The sequence below is a fragment of the Pteropus alecto genome, unplaced genomic scaffold, assembly GCF_000325575.1.
Source record: "Pteropus alecto unplaced genomic scaffold, ASM32557v1 scaffold98, whole genome shotgun sequence".
NCBI lineage: Eukaryota > Metazoa > Chordata > Mammalia > Chiroptera > Pteropodidae > Pteropus > Pteropus alecto.
This window is the reverse complement of record NW_006443570.1, coordinates 3,289,037-3,306,691: the sequence shown is the minus strand read 5'-3', so window position 1 is coordinate 3,306,691 and position 17,655 is coordinate 3,289,037. Positions and strand designations below refer to the sequence as shown.

At 54.0% G+C, this 17,655-nt stretch overlaps 1 protein-coding gene across 1 annotated transcript in view; it reads left to right on the top strand.

Moving 5' to 3' along the window:
• The first annotated feature begins 13,645 nt into the window (after window positions 1-13,645).
• ARHGAP23 (Rho GTPase activating protein 23) overlaps window positions 13,646-17,655 on the top strand; it is a 65,472-nt gene continuing 61,462 nt past the window's right edge. Inside the window, exon 1 of the mRNA XM_015599107.2 lies at window positions 13,646-13,790. Coding sequence (XP_015454593.1) covers window positions 13,728-13,790 — 63 coding nt within the window. The 5' untranslated portion in view covers window positions 13,646-13,727. The remainder of the gene's footprint in view (window positions 13,791-17,655) is intronic.

The window sequence follows — 17,655 nt, the reverse complement described above, 5'->3', positions numbered from 1 at the left end:
AGTCAGAGTGTGAATTATGTGATAAAGCTGTAACTCAAGATACTCCAAAGGTGGTATGTGGACTGTGGACCACTTCCTCTTGGTGCCAGTGGCATCAGGGAGAATTATAGCTATCTCTGCCCTTTGGGTGGAAGATGCTGCTGATGTAGGGTCAACAGGCTTTGTCCAGTGACCAGAAGAAGTTGCATCAAACTCCCTCTCTCAAATCCTGGGCTTCTCATCTCATCCCATTGGGGTGTCAAGGCCTGGCTTTCCCTCTGCCTCAGAAACTTGACTTTGTTTCTGGGCCTTTATTCTGCAGATCGAGCGGTGATTGGACAGGTAGGAGAATAGGAGAGGCTAGTTAGGTTTACACTGGGAGAGAAAAATAAGTGTGAGAAGGTAACGATTGAGCTTGGGTTGGATTCAGAAAATTTGGAATGAAACAGGAGAATCTGGTAGCAGATGTCCTATGTGAAGAGTTAAGAAGATTTAAGGGACTTTCACTGTGTATTAGGTGTCATCTCCCGGCGCCCCCTTCCTTGCAGCGGCCACGCTCCCCCATGCCCTGGTGTTGATGAAGAAAAATGTAATAGAGATAGATTTCCTTTTATCCTGGATGTGGGCCTATTTCTTTGAATGGAACACCATATGTAGAAGTGACTGCCGTCCCAGCTCTAGACATGCTAAACTCTTATTTGGCCTGGACAATGGGCTCTGTCTGGGTCTTGTTCATCTTCTGCTCTGCTCTGCTCCCACGACCCAGCACTGGGCCAGCACGTCAAGAGATGCCCTCATGTTTGCTGAAAACAATGAGTAGGTCAAAGACGGGCCAAGAAGGAAGGTGGCAGTAGGGGAGGGTCCTCTGGGTAGAATCACCTTTGGGTCTGAATTGGGGGCAACCAGACGGAATGAGAACTCTCACAAGCGGTGAGAGAACACAGAATGTCATGTGGAGTCTGGAGGAAGGGCAGCAGAGCAGAGGTTTTGTGGGCTGGGATCACTTGGATGACCTTTTCAAACCTCACACTCGCCTGGAGACTAAAACACCTTCCTAGAATCTCGAAGGGTGTAGTGAGGGAGGGGATGGTAAAGATGGCGGACAAAACTCAGATGCATCTGAAGGGTTCTTTGCCTCCTCCTCACCTTACATCCACTGTTAACACTGCTAGGGAGGATCCCGCCCAGCATTTGCAGACCTGGGTTTGAGTACTGGCCCCACCACTTGGTAGTCACATAATCTTGGGTAATCCATTTATGTTTTCTTAGTCTGTCTCCTCTTGAGTCTCTTTACTTACCTCATGTGTGATTAAATGAGATAATGCATGTAAAATGCCTGTAACCTCGTTAACACTCAATAAATAGCCACTGGAGCTATTTATTATCATTATTAGCAAGCAGCATTTTGAGAAGAAAGACTGTGAGCTTTTCGCCTTCCCAAAGGCAGAAGGCAGAATGAAACCACTTCAAGCCCTTGTCACCAAAGCTGCAGAGAGAGGTGGCTGGAGGGAAAAGGAGGAGAAAGGAGAGGTTGCTGAGGGTAGGGCTGTGGGGCGGGTGGTGGAAGCGGGTGGCACCAGGTAAATTGTTGAGCTTTTCCTGCCACCTAGTGGCCTCCTCTGGGTTAGGCCACCCAGCTGTCCCTTCAGGTCTGGTGGCAGTGGGGCGAGACAGTTTAAATATTCCTGAACACGATATCTCCAGGTCTCTTCTGCTGTCCTCATTTAATACCTTGTCCCTTTGGGGACCCTTGCCCAGGATACATCCTCCACATAGCCCTTGTGGGACGAGCCCCCTTTCTTTGGTGGAAGGAGAAGGGGAAGCCTTTGTTCTCTAGGCTCCCAGGCAGAGTGGGGAGCTGAGGCAGACACCCCAGGGGCTGGTGGAGGCCATGCTCAGGCCACTCCCACCCCCACTGACTTGATGACTGCTGACAGTATTCTTGCCCCAGGGGGATGAGGGCCTCCTGGCACTGGGGGCCCAGACCCAGTGCCTTCAGTGTCTGTCTTCGATAAATATGTGCTACTTCGTGCAACAGGCCCTGGGGTAGCATTCTCCTGAGCTTTCACCTCCCACCTTCCCCAGAAGATTTTGTCCTTTATCTCCAGGATGAGAAGAAGGAGCGACAGTAACCTGCGGCTGGAGGCCTGCTGCTTCATGAAGGGCCCAGTTGGGGCCTCTGAGTCAACTCGGTGTCTGGGTCTCTCATCATCTCTGCTACTGCCCATGGGGAGGTGCCCTCCCCTCTGAGGAGGCTTCCTGGAATGATGTCCTAGTTGCATCATGTCTGACTCCAGCTGTGACTATTTGGGGAGGGGTCTGACCCTGGGAGTGGGGCTTCGGGAGGAAGCCAGGAACCACATGAAGGAGCCACCTATTGGGCTGGGAATTCAGGGTCAGCCATCTACAGGCCCCTAGCATCTGCCCTGATGCCCACTGACCTCTCCAACCAGGACGCCCACTTTCCTCTCAGCCTTGCAGCCTCAGCTGCACCCGGCCGGGATTGCATCATCCTTGGCTTTGTTCGCAGAGCAGCAGGTGGAGGAGTGGGGCCTGCTGCCCGCCACCTCCCTTCCCTCTCATCTCTTTCTACTCCCTCCTGGGTAACCCTCCTCCTTCCTCCCTTCTCAGGCCCATGGCACCCCAGGAACCGTCTGCCTTACCCTGAGGCTCTCGGCTCTCTTTCCACCTTCTCCCACTCCCCAGGGAGCCCCAGAGGCTATGGAGGCTAAGGGAAGGGGGCTGGGGTGCAGGGATCATACAAGGCTGGAAACTGCCCTTTATCATTTCTGTTTCCCACCTAGTCGAAGGCAGATGCCGCTCCCAAAAGGAACACCTGGTTATAGCTAGGATGTGGCCTCCCAGAATTTGGGGACAAAGTCAGAAATTGTCACCAATTTAGCTAAACTAAAGCTAATAATAATCAACATAAGATGAATTAATTCAGCTCTTTGTAGAAAGTACTTTTATTGAGTATTTTGTGCTTGGTTAGAGGACTAAGCATTTTATACTTACATCTCATTTAATCTTTCATTAACCCGGTGAGGTGGTACTATTATCATTTCTGTTTATGGATGAGGAAGCTAGAGGGGCGTATACCACACAGCTACTAAATGGCAGACCTGGGATTTGAATCTTGGCCTGTCTCCTCCTAGCGTAACTCGAAGCCTCTCAAAGACAAGGTTAGAAAATACCATACTTGGATACTTTTTTACCTGCTAAAAGGAAGTTTTTGCCCAAAGATACACCAAGAGAAAAGACCATCTTCTTTTAATCTTATGAAAGAGATAAAATAAGATACATATCAAATGACCTAGGCTGAGTCCTGCCTCCACCCCCGACTGCTGCCCATCTGAGATGATGCTGTTGCTGAAGTTTCTGGCCTAAGAGAACTGTAGAAATAGAAAAGAGCAGGAGCTTTTGGGGGATCCGGCCTGCGAGGAAGACTGGGGGGTTGCACATTGGCTCACATAGGCTGGGGCAGAGACAGTGGGCAGTACCATCCCTTCCTTTCACAGGGACTCTGCTTACGAGCTTCCTGCAATGTTCAGGGTGTGTCTATAAAATAGCTTTGGGATTTAGCAGTCTAACCACTACGACTTTGGCTGGTAGGAGTCTAGTCCTCAGGGCCAGCTCAGCATCTTTGGGGACAGACAGTTCTCAACATTGCAAAACCCAAGCCCAGACTTTAGGCCTGGCTAAGCAGCTGTTTCAGGAGCCCTGCATGGGCAGCTGCTACCACCTTGGCCACCTTCTTCTTCTTGTTTTCACTTCCCAGTAGCTGCTTCAGCTCTGAAAGAAAACCAGAGGGAAACCAGCTGGGAAGAATGAAGCCTGCCTTCCACAACCCAGGGCCCAGCTCCAACATCGTCTGGAAAAGGCCGGGTCAGGGTTTAAGGGACATGCTTGCTGGCTGGCACTCTTCTCTGTCTCTTGTCTCTTTAGTCCAGGACAGATTCCTTCTGAAGGGACAAAGGGCCCCATTGACCCCGTATCTTTATGACCCCAGCCAAGTCTGTCCTTCCCCTCCCCAGGCAGCCAGCAGAGCACTCATTTGGGTAGCAGACAGGGGCCATAAGGCCACTGAGAGGGCATAGAAGGGAAGTCAAGAGAAGCTGCAGCCATCTGGGAGGGGAAGACTGGGAGTGCATGGGCAGTGCCCACCAGATCCCTGAGAGGAGGGCCGGCCAGGGGCATAGGGCTGCCAGTTCTGCTGGCTACAGTCCTAGCAACAAAGCAGCAAATACCCTTCAGGGCCAAAGCATGGTAGAGCTGAGGGAGTCCAACCTCAGTCTCAAACTGATAAAGTTTAAAAAACAGTTCCTGCCTCCCTGCCACCACCAGCATGCCCCCCACACCCAGCCTATAAAGCCCCCTTTGTCTGGCCCACTGAGGATCTTAACTCTCCCATCTCAGCTTCCTGCTCCCTGCCCCCTCACCCTCTGGTGCCTAACGAAGAGGCCAGGGTGCAGTGAGAAATAGTAAAATCCCCTTCATGCCGGCCTGGGCACTAGCCCAGGGAGTTCGGGCAACCAGCCTCTGCACACTAATGCCACCAACCCACTGCCTGCCTCAGGGCAGGTTAATTCCCACCCCTGTCCACTCAGGACTCCACCCTCCTGCCCTGGGAAGCATGCCTGCCTCTCATATGTCTGCTCATGTGATGCCCCCCTCAGTTTGGCCCTGCCCTGTCAGGGGCAGGACAGAGGGGCAGTGGGCAGTCAGGAGCCAGCCCCAATAGGGGCAGGGGTGAGAGGAGGAGGCAGTCATTTTGCTACCTCCTTGGTCTTCACCAGAGTGGGTGGCCCCATGACCCACAAGTCAGGTTCCTCGCTGATATTCGGGCCTTCAGATGACCCTTCTCTGGCGGTTCATCCATCCTTCTGCTTGGCACATGCCTGGGGCATGCACAAGGTGGGCGGCAGGAATCTCTATCCTGCTCCCCACACACAGCCCAAGGCCTCAGAACACATTTGAATAGAGGCTGGACCTTGGCCACAGAGAATGGCCCCTCCCCACTAACTCCTCACATGGTCACAAGGTCCAGACCCCTGCTCACCGCTGGGGGCGGTGCCGTGTCTCCCTGAGTGCCAGGCGCTATGGGTCTCTTTGGCCTGCTCTCAGGCAACCTCTGAGGTGGGGCATCAGCCTGAGAGACAGTGGTCTGGCCCATGGGGTCAGCTCTAACATCGAGCTGCTCTGAGACCTTGGACGAACCCCCCTGGCCTGTGTAAAATGAGGGGTGGGGCACCTCTAACTCCGATAAACCTCAGGAATGAGAAGAGGGGCTTCCTTTGGAGGGAGTCTTCTCTGGACTAACAGTGCCTCTAAGACAGGCAGAAAAGGGGGTGCAGGCAGGGGTAAGCCCCTGCATGTGTGAGGAGTGTGTGCGCATTATGTGTGCACGTGATTGAGAGTTGTGTGCGTGTGTGGGCGCGGTGCCTCCACCCGTGTGTATGGAGGACTAGGGGAGGGGTTGGGGCGGGGCCTGCGGGTAAATTTGGGAACGACAGCCTACTGAAATGCCCTTCCTGAAACGATAGTGCACATTAGCATATTCCTGCTCTAACAAGTCCTGTGATAAAGAGGCACATTTAACTTTAGGGCGGGGCGGGGCGGGGGTCTGGGCTGCTGACACTCCGCTCTGCTTGCGCTCGGCGGTAGCCGGGTGCTGTACTGTCTGGGCGCATGGAGGGGCCGTCATCCCCTGCGACCCCCGAGGCTGGAGCTGCGAAGACCGCATAGCTGGCAGCAGCATGGAGCAGGTCAGCTGGCGCGGGGCGTGAGGATCGGGTGCGTGTCTGAGAGGGGAGGTGGGGCCGTAAGGATAGAATACGGGAGGGCGTGCTGAGAGGGAGGGGGCCCCGCCACTGCGAGAGGGGTTGGAGCTCCAGGCGGGGGCCGAAGCTCTGGGGAACGGATGGGGCTAGTGTGTACACACACACAGACACACACACACACGAGTATCCCCCATCACTGATACACAGGGAGGTGTGCACCTCTCCAGAAGAGTACCCGCATTTAGAAGACCTACTCCCCACTCGATAAGGTCCCAGCCCCTGCTAGGATCCTAGGCCTAAGGGGGCTACAGGCACTCTCTGAAAACTGAAGGATTGACAGAAGGAGGGGTGGCTCTCCCAGGCCATGAAACTATCACTGAGCCCAGAATCCCCTGGTGTGAACCCAATATATTCCCCTTCCCCGCTACACATCAAGGGGTTTCTCCCAGCCAGACTCCTCCTCCTCTCCCAGTTACAGCTGCTGCTGCCACCATTTCATAGCAGTGAAAAGGTAGGGTGGGCTGGGAAGCCTCTCTATATGTCTCCCAAACACAGACCTGTAACCCCAGCTAGGTCCCCAGGTGCTGTCTCTTTCACAAGGGCTCCAGCAGAAGCGGGCAGGGTGAAGACCCTCTCAGGTCAGAGCTCCTGACCTGGTCCATAGAGCTCAGCAAATCCTGAGTGAGTGGGCCTAGGCCTCTCAAGTGAACCAGGGGGCCCCATCCTGACTTGCAGCCCGCTGCTCTATGCGGGACAGCAGCCTGATGTGGGTTGGGGTGAGAGGCTGCTCCTGAGGCTGGCTGTCTTGCTCTCTTCCTAACCAGCCTGGTGTAAGGTCTTAGGGTGGGGCCTGTATGGTGGGGTTTTCATTCCTAGGAGTGCCTTTAAATGCTGGGCTGGTGCACACTCCCAGGCTCCTTGGGGCTGCTCTGCCTAAAGCAGTGGCCTAGGGTCCTGGACTCTGAGACCTCTCCCTCCAGACTGAGCCAGCCCCTCTGCCTTGGTGGCAAAGGGTTTCATGGGCTGCTTGTGATGGTGGTGAGGAGGAGTGTGAGAAGGGGTGGGGAGTGAGGGATCAGGGCTAGGTGGAGTCCAGGGATGGTCTGATCCTAAGTTCTGGAGTAGGAGAGGGGCGCTGGGGAGGATGAAGCATTCTTGGCATCTTCCCTGGGCTGGACATGATGTTTGGGGCAGGTTTGTGGGCTGGTCTAGTCTCCAGGCCTGTTTGACATCTTGATTGTTAATTTAAATGGCCAGTGGCAGCTCCCTGGAGCATCAGGCCTGGCAGGAGGAAGGGGACTTAATTTGTCATTATTATCTGTTGTTGTTGTCATTACTGACTCTTTCCTCAACTCCACTCTGAGGACAAACAGATTGTAGGGGGGTACAGTACTAAATGCCACCGAGTTGTTCAATTTAAAATAGTCAATTTTATGTTATATGGATTTCACTTCAATTAAAAAAAATAAAAAATAAAAAAAAAAAGGAGGAGCAGGGCTAGGAGCCATGACTGCTTTCTGCCTATATCACCCTGAATGCATCTCACTGGGTGTGCAGCTTGGCTTGAGATGCTCCTCAACGCAGCTCCACGGTTGCCTCCACCAGCCTCTGTACTTCTTCTGGGGGTCAGCTGCTTCTTCCTTCCCAGAGGACAGAGCTTGTCTCCCCTGTGCTCTGGCATCATGGAAGGGAGGAGAGAACATGAAGGAGGGTCAGGACATTGGGCTTCTGCCCTGGCCCCATCAAAGGAACACTGGGAGGCCTTGGACATCTGTCCTCTCTTTGGGCTCTGTGAAATCCCTGCCAGCTATGCTGAGTGGTGGCTTTCCAGGCCCCTTTTAGGTGTCTTAGGACACCTCTGCTGAGGAGCACAGCAGCCAGGATGTTCCCTGGAACGTGAGACTTCCCCCCCAATGGGGACTCGGATGATCGGCACAGAGCGCAGTCATGGGGGTGCCCAGGGTGATGTCAATGCCTTAAGGCAGCCCAGCCCTGCCAGTCTCACGGGTGTTGCCAGCTTTCTGGATGTGACAGAAGCATGATGTGTGTGGGGTGCTTCTGAAATCAGAGCTTCTTTCACGACACCAGGAGAAGCTCCTATTTTAAGTTTCCCATGTGCTGAGTCCTCTTGTAAAGCAAAGAATCCTTTTATAGTGCAAGAACCTCTCTGATGTGTCTGTTTGGTATGTGTGGATTTTGGCATGTAGGGTTTCCTTAAAGGGGAGTATGCCTGGAATCTCTCACAGGGGCTGGAATTGCCCCCCTGTGGTCAGTGCCCGCCCCTCTTTCCTCTTCATCTAACGCCCCTCACTCCTGCCCAAGGCTGGCTCAGGGCCAGACAGAGGCAAGGAGAGCAGCTGCTGGGGATTTCCAGAGCTTCCAGCGGGAGGTGGGAGCCACCCTTTCCCTCCTCCTTTTGCCCCTCCCCTCTGTTCTTCTCCCTTCTTGTCTTCCCTTCCTCTATGTTCCTCTCCTCTCCCTCCCCCTCTCCCCCCACCATAAGGGCAGAATAGAGACAGGGAGGAAATTGGAGCAAGCCTTTCCCATATGCAGGGATGTGCAGGCGCCAGGTGGGCCTGGGGCCTGTGTCAAAAGCAGGGCTGCAGGCCAGTTGCTGGAAGAATGACAGAACCCTCACATAGAAGCATGGAATTTAGCATCCTGGAGGTGGAAGGGACCCCCTGGCCTAGCTCCTCCCAGAGGGGTCGTGCTGCATAGAAAGAGCAAGGGCTTAACATCAGATTTCAGCAAGTTACTTAATCTCTCTGAACCTGTTTCCTCCTTTATATAGTGGGGCTAATAATACCTACTGTATGGTGTTGTCAAGGGCAACAATATTTGTAAAGAGCTTGGCACATAGTAGGTGCTCAACACATTTTCATTTCTTTTCTCTCCATGTTGGTGTTTTCAAGCTCCTGCTAGGTGATGTCATGGTTCTTTTAAGTCATCTGTTCACCTTGTATACACATTCACACATGCAGTCCAGGCCACCAGGTCTTCAATTGCCCTGTGTCACACGGCTGAGAGGCTGCAGGGCTGATACCCCAGTCCAAGGTCTCTTCCTCTCTCACACCATGGAATATGTTCCCCAACATGGTTACCCCTATGGCCTGCCGGTTGACAGCGGCAGGGCTGGGCATCTTTCCTCCACCCTCTGCCCTGATACCAGGGCTTCGCTGGGTGTGGCTTGCTTGCTCTGCTGCCAGCCCAGAGAAGCTGTAGCCTCTCATTCTCGCCCCGAGGTGGCTGTCCAGAGGTTGCTGGGCTGAGGCCCCTGCTGTTTGTCAGGTTGCCGGTGTCCCTTGACTTCAGCCTGGTCAGGGCTCTGTAGCTTCTCCTCCCCGAGTGGTGTTCAGGTAGATTCCCCTTACCCAGGATTCTTCAGGGACTTGGCAGCAGGGATGAGGGTGGGGACTAGAGTTGGTGTCATCTTGACTGAACCGTTGCCCCACCCTATACCATTAAAGATGCTTAATGAGGTCCACTCTGTGGGATGCCTGGGGCTTCTGCCAGAACCCCATGTCTTCCCCAGCTCTCAGCCTTCAGACTTTCTTTCTCTGCCACTTGCCACTCTAGACTAACACTGCCTCCCATGCTCCTGCCTTCCCCCTTCATTATGGAGGCTCCCACTGGTTTTGCTTAATGTGCTGCTGGCACCACCACCACAACACCATCCCAGCCATCTTTTGCTGTGTTTGTTGCTTTTCCTGGAATAGGAGCTCATTGCAGGCAGGCATATCCACTGGTTCATCAAACTGTCCCATCACCCCACACCGCAGTTCACATGTAGTCAGCAGTCAATAAATGTCTTTTAACTTTAATAAACTGGGACTCTGCTTGCTTTAAAGATGAAAATTTAGGTGGGGGTGGGTTGACTATGAGAGACAAGCACAGGACCTGGGGGCTGAAAGCCAGAGGCACAAGAATAGGGCCCATCTCTCCTCAAGGCTTTCCTCCAGTTCTGCCCTCCTGCCCTTCTCCACCAGGGGGTGCTCTTTCTCCTCAGTGGAAGGGCTGAAAACTGGGGCCAGGTTTACAGCCATTTGTCCTATAACCTGCCTCCCATCCATTGTTTTTCCTTTTCAGCACAGCATGCTTTGAATACATCATCAAATGCGAGCCCCAAATCAGAGGCAGGCTGAAAAGGCCTTATTGTTTTCATCTTACAGAGGGTGAAACTGAGGCTCAAAGAATGTGCTTTTCCTCAAAGATAAACAGCTACCAGGTAGGCAGGATGGGAACCTGAACCCAGGTCTTCAGACTCCCAGTTCAGTGCTCTTTGATGACACCATACAACACCTTGCCAGCTCCCGGGCCACGCCTGATCCTGACCCTGGTTGGCTCTGGCCTGGGCACTGCCCGGCCTCCCCCTATACTCCCCTCCTAGCCCTACCGGGTCCTGGGAAGATAGTTCTTTTTCCTCCACTCCACTGATCAGGCTCTCTCTCTCTCTTGGTGCCTGCTCCTCAACCAAAAGTTCTGCTCAAGTTTCCCCCACCCTAATGGAAACATGCCTCGCCATGACTCCCCTGTGCTCCTTGGCTGTCCCTTTATGCTAATTTTCTTAGCAGGGGTGATTCTACTACCTCATCCCTGATGCCCTCTCTGCCCGTCACAGTGCCACTTCCTCCAGCCACTTGCTTCCTCTCAGTCTTCCTAATTGTCCTCACTGCCTCTTCCTTACCTGCTGTTCCTCGGGTCCTGTCCCACATTTGGTCTCCTCTCTGCACTGGCCCTTGAGAGTCTGAACTGCACTCCTGGTCCACCAATGACTTTCAAAGCCATGCCTCTAGCTCAGGCCTCCCTTTAGGGAGATAGACCTGGGCTTAAGCTGCCCGTCACTATTCCACTAGCAGCACAGCCTGGGGGTTAAGTGTGTGGACTCTGGAGCCCAGATGGCTGGGTTCACATCCCGCATGGCCTTGGGTAAGATACTCAAGCTCTCTGGGTCTCAGTTTCCTTATCCATAAAATGAAAAACATAATATTCATTTCACAGCCTCTTTGGAAAGCTAAATTGGAATAATACATTATGAAGGACTTAGCACAGGGCAAGTCCCCTCTCTCTGGGAACACTTGAGATAACTCGTCTACCTAATATGCTGAACCAGAAACCTTGGAGTTATTCTAGACTCTTCCATCTTCTTTCCTCAACACCCGGTTGGTCATCAAATTCTAGGAGCCTCTAATGTTTGTTGCCCCACACTGCGGTGCAAGGCCTACCCCCCTTGCTGTCCTCCATTTTTTTTCTGCATGGAGCCACAGTGGCCATGGCACATTTCCACGTAAATCCCTGCTCCAAGCCAGGCAAAAATCTAAGTGCCTCAGGCGCAGTCACGCCAGGGTCACATCCCCACCCGCATTTCCTTCCTCATCTCTCCATGCTTCCTGTTCATGTACCCTCCACTTGGCTCCAGCTACACCCACACTGCTAGTATGCTCTCTCCTGCCTCCCTGCCTTTGTCCGTGGTAGTCCTCTGTGGAGTGCTTTTCCCCTCATTCTTCTCCCTCCCCCCGCCCCATCCATGAAGCCCCCAAATGCCCAAGGCCACCTCCTTCTGGAAGCCTTCCTCTGCTTCTCCAGCCTCACATTGCTCCTTTTCTAGGATATCATTTTAGAGTCAGGATTGGTAAGGCCCAGACCCCTCAAGGAAAGGAGCTAGGCCTTATCTCTATATCCCCAGGAGAATACCTCTACTCCCCCACCCCCTTATATATTCGGGCTCCCAGTAAGCATTTGTGAATGAATAAAGGTGATTGGGCTGGGAGAAGAGTTTAGAAAGAGGGAGAGTATAAGGATGGTCCTTAGTGAGGGACACCCTCCACCGCATGTTGGGCTTTACTGCCTAAAACCTCAGAGAAAGAGTATGCCAGGAAGAGAGTGGATTTTGAGGTGGAAGGTGAGATGCAGGGAGTAGCTGCAGGGAGTCAGGGGATGGGAAGCCAGGATGGAGAGGAAGGATGGAAGAGGTGTTGGAGAAGATGGATGGGGGAGGGTTGGGACAGGATGGGGGTGCGGGTCAAGGTGCAGGAAGAGGTGGGAAGGGCAGCAGGGTGGGGGCAGAGTACACTTTCTGGGAAGTGGGAGTGGGTGGGGGAGGTGAGTGCAGTGCATTGTGGAGGGAGGAATTGCCTGCCGGCCAGTGTGAGCTCATTTCCTCTCACCGCCTCCTGCAGTGTCTGAGGGCATCAGGCTCTGGAAAAAGTGAGCCAGGGGCACCCTAGGGGCCACCGCTCTCCTCCCTTCCCCCACAGCCTCAGTTTATTCTGGATCTCAGATGCCGCAGCTTCCCCCTTACAGACAACCCACTTGTTCTGAGAGGAAAGGATTCTTGAGCCAGGGTGGCAGCAAGCCTTGGGCCCCTGGAGCTACATACAGGGCAGAGTCAGGAACAGAGAACTGGTTGAAGATTAAGCAAGAAAATACAGGCAGTATGACAGATTACAGTTAAATATCATGAAGACCTTCTCAGGAGTAGGGAATAATTCTGGCTGTATCTGACCTTGAAGAGAGGTGGGGAAAGAGGAGGAGTCATTAACTTCCCCTTTATCATAAAAACATCCATTCCCCCTGATTTAAAATAAATTAAATAAAATATAAGATTTAAAAGCAAGTCTCCTTTCTCAGGCTCACAGGACCTGAGACCTTGATCACAGGACTTGAGTCCCTGATTCTGATTAGTGGTGAAGGGGTGGGGAGCTTGGGGCTAATCGCTTTCAGGAGTCAGGGTGGTGGTAGAGGTGAAACAAACAAGTTGTGTGAGGTCTCCTGGCCTCAGAGTGAGTGGGCGATTCCAGTAGACGGAGTCGGCCTTCCCACTTTCCTTATCTGCCTTATCCAAATCATATTCCTATCTATCTGTGGCCTCTACCTTCCTTTCTTCATACTCTGAGAAAGGAAAAGAAGTAAGCATGGAGTGTAGGAAATAGGAGATAGTTCTTTTTGCTAAAAGAACTTCTCATCAGAAACTAAGCACTGAGGGACTGTCCCTTCCCAGATGGGCTAGACGGGGCCTGCTTGGAGGCAAGGAAATAAGGAACTGGCTCAGGACCCCAGTGGCTCTTTGAGTGCAGCTCAGAGTGAAGCCGGAAAGGGAGGCTACTGGTTGCTTGTGACTGGGAGATCTGAGGGGTCTCCGTTCTCACTGCCGCTCACTCCGGAGTAGGTCCGTGAGCTGTCCAGAGGCCTGAGCCACAGGCTGGCTAGGTGGAGGTCCAAAGGTCTGGGGCACCTGCCAGCCTCTCTCTTCCAGCCTTGGCTCCTCGGCCTTCATAAGATCTTGGACTGAGACTCTGACTGAGAGAGGGGCCCTAGATCGAGTGGCACCGAGCCTCGGAAGCCCCTCTCCTCCTATCCCCTGCCCACATGTGCATCACCATCTCTGCCCTCTTCTCAACACCCGTGAGTCTCTGGTCGAAAAGCTCCCTAAGCCTTTTTCTGTCTTTCCTTCTCTTCCATCCTGGGTCTTTCATCTTTATCTCTGACTTTCTCTGCCTCTGTTCTGTCTCTATCTTGTCTCTGCCTCTCTCATGCTTTCTGTGGCTCCGTTTCTGACATCTGTTTGCCTGTGTTTCTCTCTGCTTCCCTTTACCTTCCTGCCTCCCTCTCACCCTCCCTTTCCTTGTGTTTCCGAGTTCGGTGCCCTTGTCCTCTCTCTTTAGCCAGCCCAGATCACCGTCTGTTTGGGCCGGTCCCCTGGAAGCCGGCCCCCTGGAGGCCGGCACAGACTGTCTCCCTGAGACCACCTCTCCTCCAGGCTGTGTTCTGGCTTCTAGCTCCACTGTCAGCGCAAAACCCTACCTCAGTCGCCTTTGGCAGTTCGCTGCCCTAGGGAGAGGCAGCGGGTGCGCCCCGTCTGAGCTCAAGGGGAGGAGCGAGAGGGAGGGCCCGGCCCCCGGCTCCGCCCCTCCCGGGTTCCTGCCCGCTCGGGGAGTAGTGCCCTGGCCGCAGAGCCGCCGCTGTCGCCCGATGAATGGAGTCGCCTTCTGCCTGGTCGGGATCCCGCCCCGCCCGGAGCCCCGGCCTCCCCAGGTGAGGTGCTGGGCCAGGGGAGGGGGCGGATCTGGCTCCTTCCCGGGAGTTGGCTGCAGGGCCAGGGTCGCGGCGCCCCCGTTCGGCCGGTACAGCCAGGAGCGCACAGCGCGGGCATCGCGGGCACAGCTGCAAAGAACATCGGCTGGTGGCAGGCCGGGGAGGGAGCCGGAGAGAGAGCTGCCCTGGGCGGGAAGGAAGAAGGTAGGCAGAGGGCCAGGACGCGCGGGGCTGCCAGAGCAGGGGGCAACGACCCGGTCGGCAGTGCCAGGACCCCGGCGGCCGGGCAGCGGGGGCGGGAGGCCCGCGCCTTTTGTCCGGGTTTTTCAGGCGGGGCGTCTGCCGCCGTTTCCTCTGCCCGAGTTTTCGTTTTCCGTTGGCGAGGCCCCGGCACAGCTGGAGGGAGAGGGAGTGGGGGAGGGGGTTCCCGGAGCGGGATGTCCTTGGCCACTGTGGCCGGACACCCCCCTCCCCGCGCCACACTCGCCCCCTGCAGGGCAGGACCGCGCGACGAGCTGCCTGGCGTGAGTCCTTCCCCGGACCCCGGGTCCTGGGGAAGGGAAACAGGCCCTGGACCCCAGGCCCTGCAGGCGCGGCTGTCCTCCCCTCTGCCCTCTCCGGCTGGCTGTGGGTGGGTCTGGGCGCGGGGTGCCAGGGGCATTACTCAGCGCTAGGCTACTTTGCTTGGGTTCTTTCATCTGCCAGCTGCTGAGGCTGGGGAGGGGCCAGCCCCCTACCGCTGGGTCTGGCCACCCAGTCCCGCTGGAGCACCCCACCGCGCACTCCCCCTCTTCCCAAGGTGAAGGGATAAACACTGTCAAGCCAGTCCTCTGAGCTTAGAAAAGAAGTTTCTTGGGGGGACAGGTTGAGGTCCAGTTCTGAGCTGAGATCTCTTAATCTTTGACAGGGCTGGAGGTCCTTGGGTCGCTCCTCCCTAGCCTTCCCCAGTGTTGGAGCTGGGGTCTGGCACTTTGCACTCTGAGGCTGGTACGTTTCTCAGGAGCTGGATGTATGTATGCTCAGTTCTTCCTCAGTTCGCATCTCTCCCACGAACACCCCCTCCACCTTTCAGCCAAAGAGTTCCTAATTACGAACTTGAAATTCAGGATGGGCAGGGGGTGGGGGTGGAGGTCATTAAGCCTGAGTCCCTCGATTCTCCCCCCACCAAGACATACTTCATCTCCACCCCTCTACCATCTCCACCCTCACCCCCACTGGGGCCCAGATGGGGTGAATGGCTTTGATCCCACATGGTTCTCCCCCTCTGCCAGGGCAACAGTCCCATTCCCAAAAGTGGCCGCTCTCACTGAGATGTGCTCATTGGCATGCGATTTGAATGACTATTACATAACCAGTCATTTCACCTCCAAACACAGACCAAAGGCCCCCAACCCAGCCTCTTCTTTTACTTGCTCACACAGTGTTTGAGCCTACCCTTAAGTGGCTGTGAGCTCCCAGTTCTTGCATCTGACTCACCCCTCCCCGACTGCCCCATCTTCTGTTGGGAGTCACAAGATGAAAACTTTGCAGAGGGGAGCGTAATTAGGAAGGTAGCTTTGGGACACCATGCAGAATGGGGCAGGCTTTTGAGGATCCCAGCCCAAGCAGGGAGGGACTAGGCCTGGGGAATAGGCCTTGTGTCTGGGTATCCTAGATGGGGACCTCCGTGCCCTCTCCACAGGGTGGCCCTGAGCTCATGGGGAAGGAGAGCAGGAGACCCATCTGGCCCTCCAGGGCTGCAGCATTTTTGGCATGGATAGTCATGGGGATGAGGGAGGGTGCTGGTTACAGAACAGGGCAGTGCAGGAGTGGGCAGAGGCATTTCTTGCTTCATCCTTCATTGCAGGGATGCTTAGAAGGATGGTTAAAAGAGCAACTACAAAGGGGGAGAATGGAATAAGTTACAAAATGAGGGATTGCAGTTAGCTCTTCAGGAGAGCGTCCAGGGAGAGGCTTGTGGGCTATAGCATATGAGGCTAGCCTGGAGCATCATGCAGAGAAGTTTCCTTCAGTATAGTGGGTCAGGTAGATTTTTGTGAAGTTGAATTCAAGTGCAGAAATCCAAAGTCATAGGCGATGCGGATATAGTCGAATAAGCATATACATTAATACATGGAAAAAATATGTTTTTAAGGAGGGGCAGTTGCTTTCATAGTACAGTTGATAGCTAAGACGTAAATAGCAATTATTCTGGGCCAGGATTTATATAAATTATTTCATTTAATCCTCACGCACAACCATGAAGTGGATACCATTATTATTCCCATTTTTCAGTTGAGAACACTGAGGCACAGAGAGCTAAGAGGTGGAACAAAATCACATCACTAACAAGTAGCAGAGCCGGGGTAGGATCCTGGCAGTCTGGCTCTAGCCAATGCTGTCACCTTGCTATCCCTATTCTCAGGACCTTCCTTGCCCTGCTGTCAGTCCCACCCCAAATCTGGGTTTCTCTTGGACTAGCCTAAGATCAAGGTCAATCTATTGCTGGATTGGAGCTTGGTTGCCTTTCTTTTAGTTGGGACAGGGATGGAGACAAGAGGTCTCAGTGTGGCGAGGTCTCAGTGTGGCAAGGCCTCAGGTGTCAGTTGGGGGAATCAGCTCCTTTACCTCTCCAACTTCCTATCCCCACTCTCCCCCATGCCAACCAATAGCACTTGGCCATGGCTCCATTCATTGGTGTTTTCCTTCTAAAGGGGCATCAGCCCTGCTCTGTCGGCTACAGGGGTTCAAAGGTGAGATATTGGCTTGGTCAGGGATTTGGACAAAGCCTGGTTTTAATTATCCTGCTCTCTCTCCCTCCCCAGAGAGAGCCATGAATAGGGCCTGTGGGAGCTGGCTCTGCCTTTCCCCTAGCACCCCCACCCACTTCAAACAATCTGCCTTTAGATCCAGTCCCCCCTGTTCCAAGTGAAATTGTGCCAGCTCATCAGCAGGGCAGTGCCAGTCAGTACCAGGCAGACATCTTCTCCCCACTGCCTCAGTGGGACAACAGGCTGACTTGGGACTGGACTTTGGGGTGAGTTTAAAGCCCTGTGGGGGTAGAATATATTCATCACCTGTCAGAGTGGATCAAGACCAGAGGGGTCATCTCATCCAACTTTCTCATATTACTGTGGGGAAACTGAAGCCAGAGAGTGTCCAACATCAAGTAGCCTGTGAGTGGTGGACATGAACCCAGGTGTTCTGACTGCCTGGCCCCCAGGCCATGTCTTTCCCTGGTGCCCGCTTCAGGGCAGAATTCTGGGACTGGGCCCAGGAGGGAGAAGGGAGGGCAGGGAGGAGCAGGGATGAGTGGACAATGTGTCCCGTTCATCTTTATGTCCCCTGTGGCCAGCACAGCGCCTGGCACAGAGCGACTCTTCATAAATGTTTGCTAAGTGCAGGCCAAGGAGCAGCCATTCCTCTGGCCTCCCAGGGTGCCCTGTGCCCAGCTCGGTCCTTGGCATGGCATCGTGACGGTCAGTCTACATATCAGTCTCCTCCACCAGACTGGAGTTATTTGAGGGCAAGAAAAATAATAATAGCAACTTCTCAAGTGCTTACCACTCAGTAGGTACATTATCATCATCCCATTTGACAGACGAAGAAACTGGCACAGAGAGATTAAGTGGCTTCCTAAGGTTACATAGCTAGTAAGTGGCAGAACTAAGGAGTTGACCTTGCTCTTAACTTCATTCCAGACAGGCCCAAAGGTGTCATGTTTATCTTGGTATCCACAGGCCCTGGCACATAGCCCTGTGTTTGTTGACCGACTGACTGACTGACTGACATTGTATGGAAAAACCACGGAATTCTATAATCTAACCCTTTGGAAATAGCTGTGGTTGGGGTCTTGGGAAGGGGCCTAGAGGGGCATTGCTGGGTT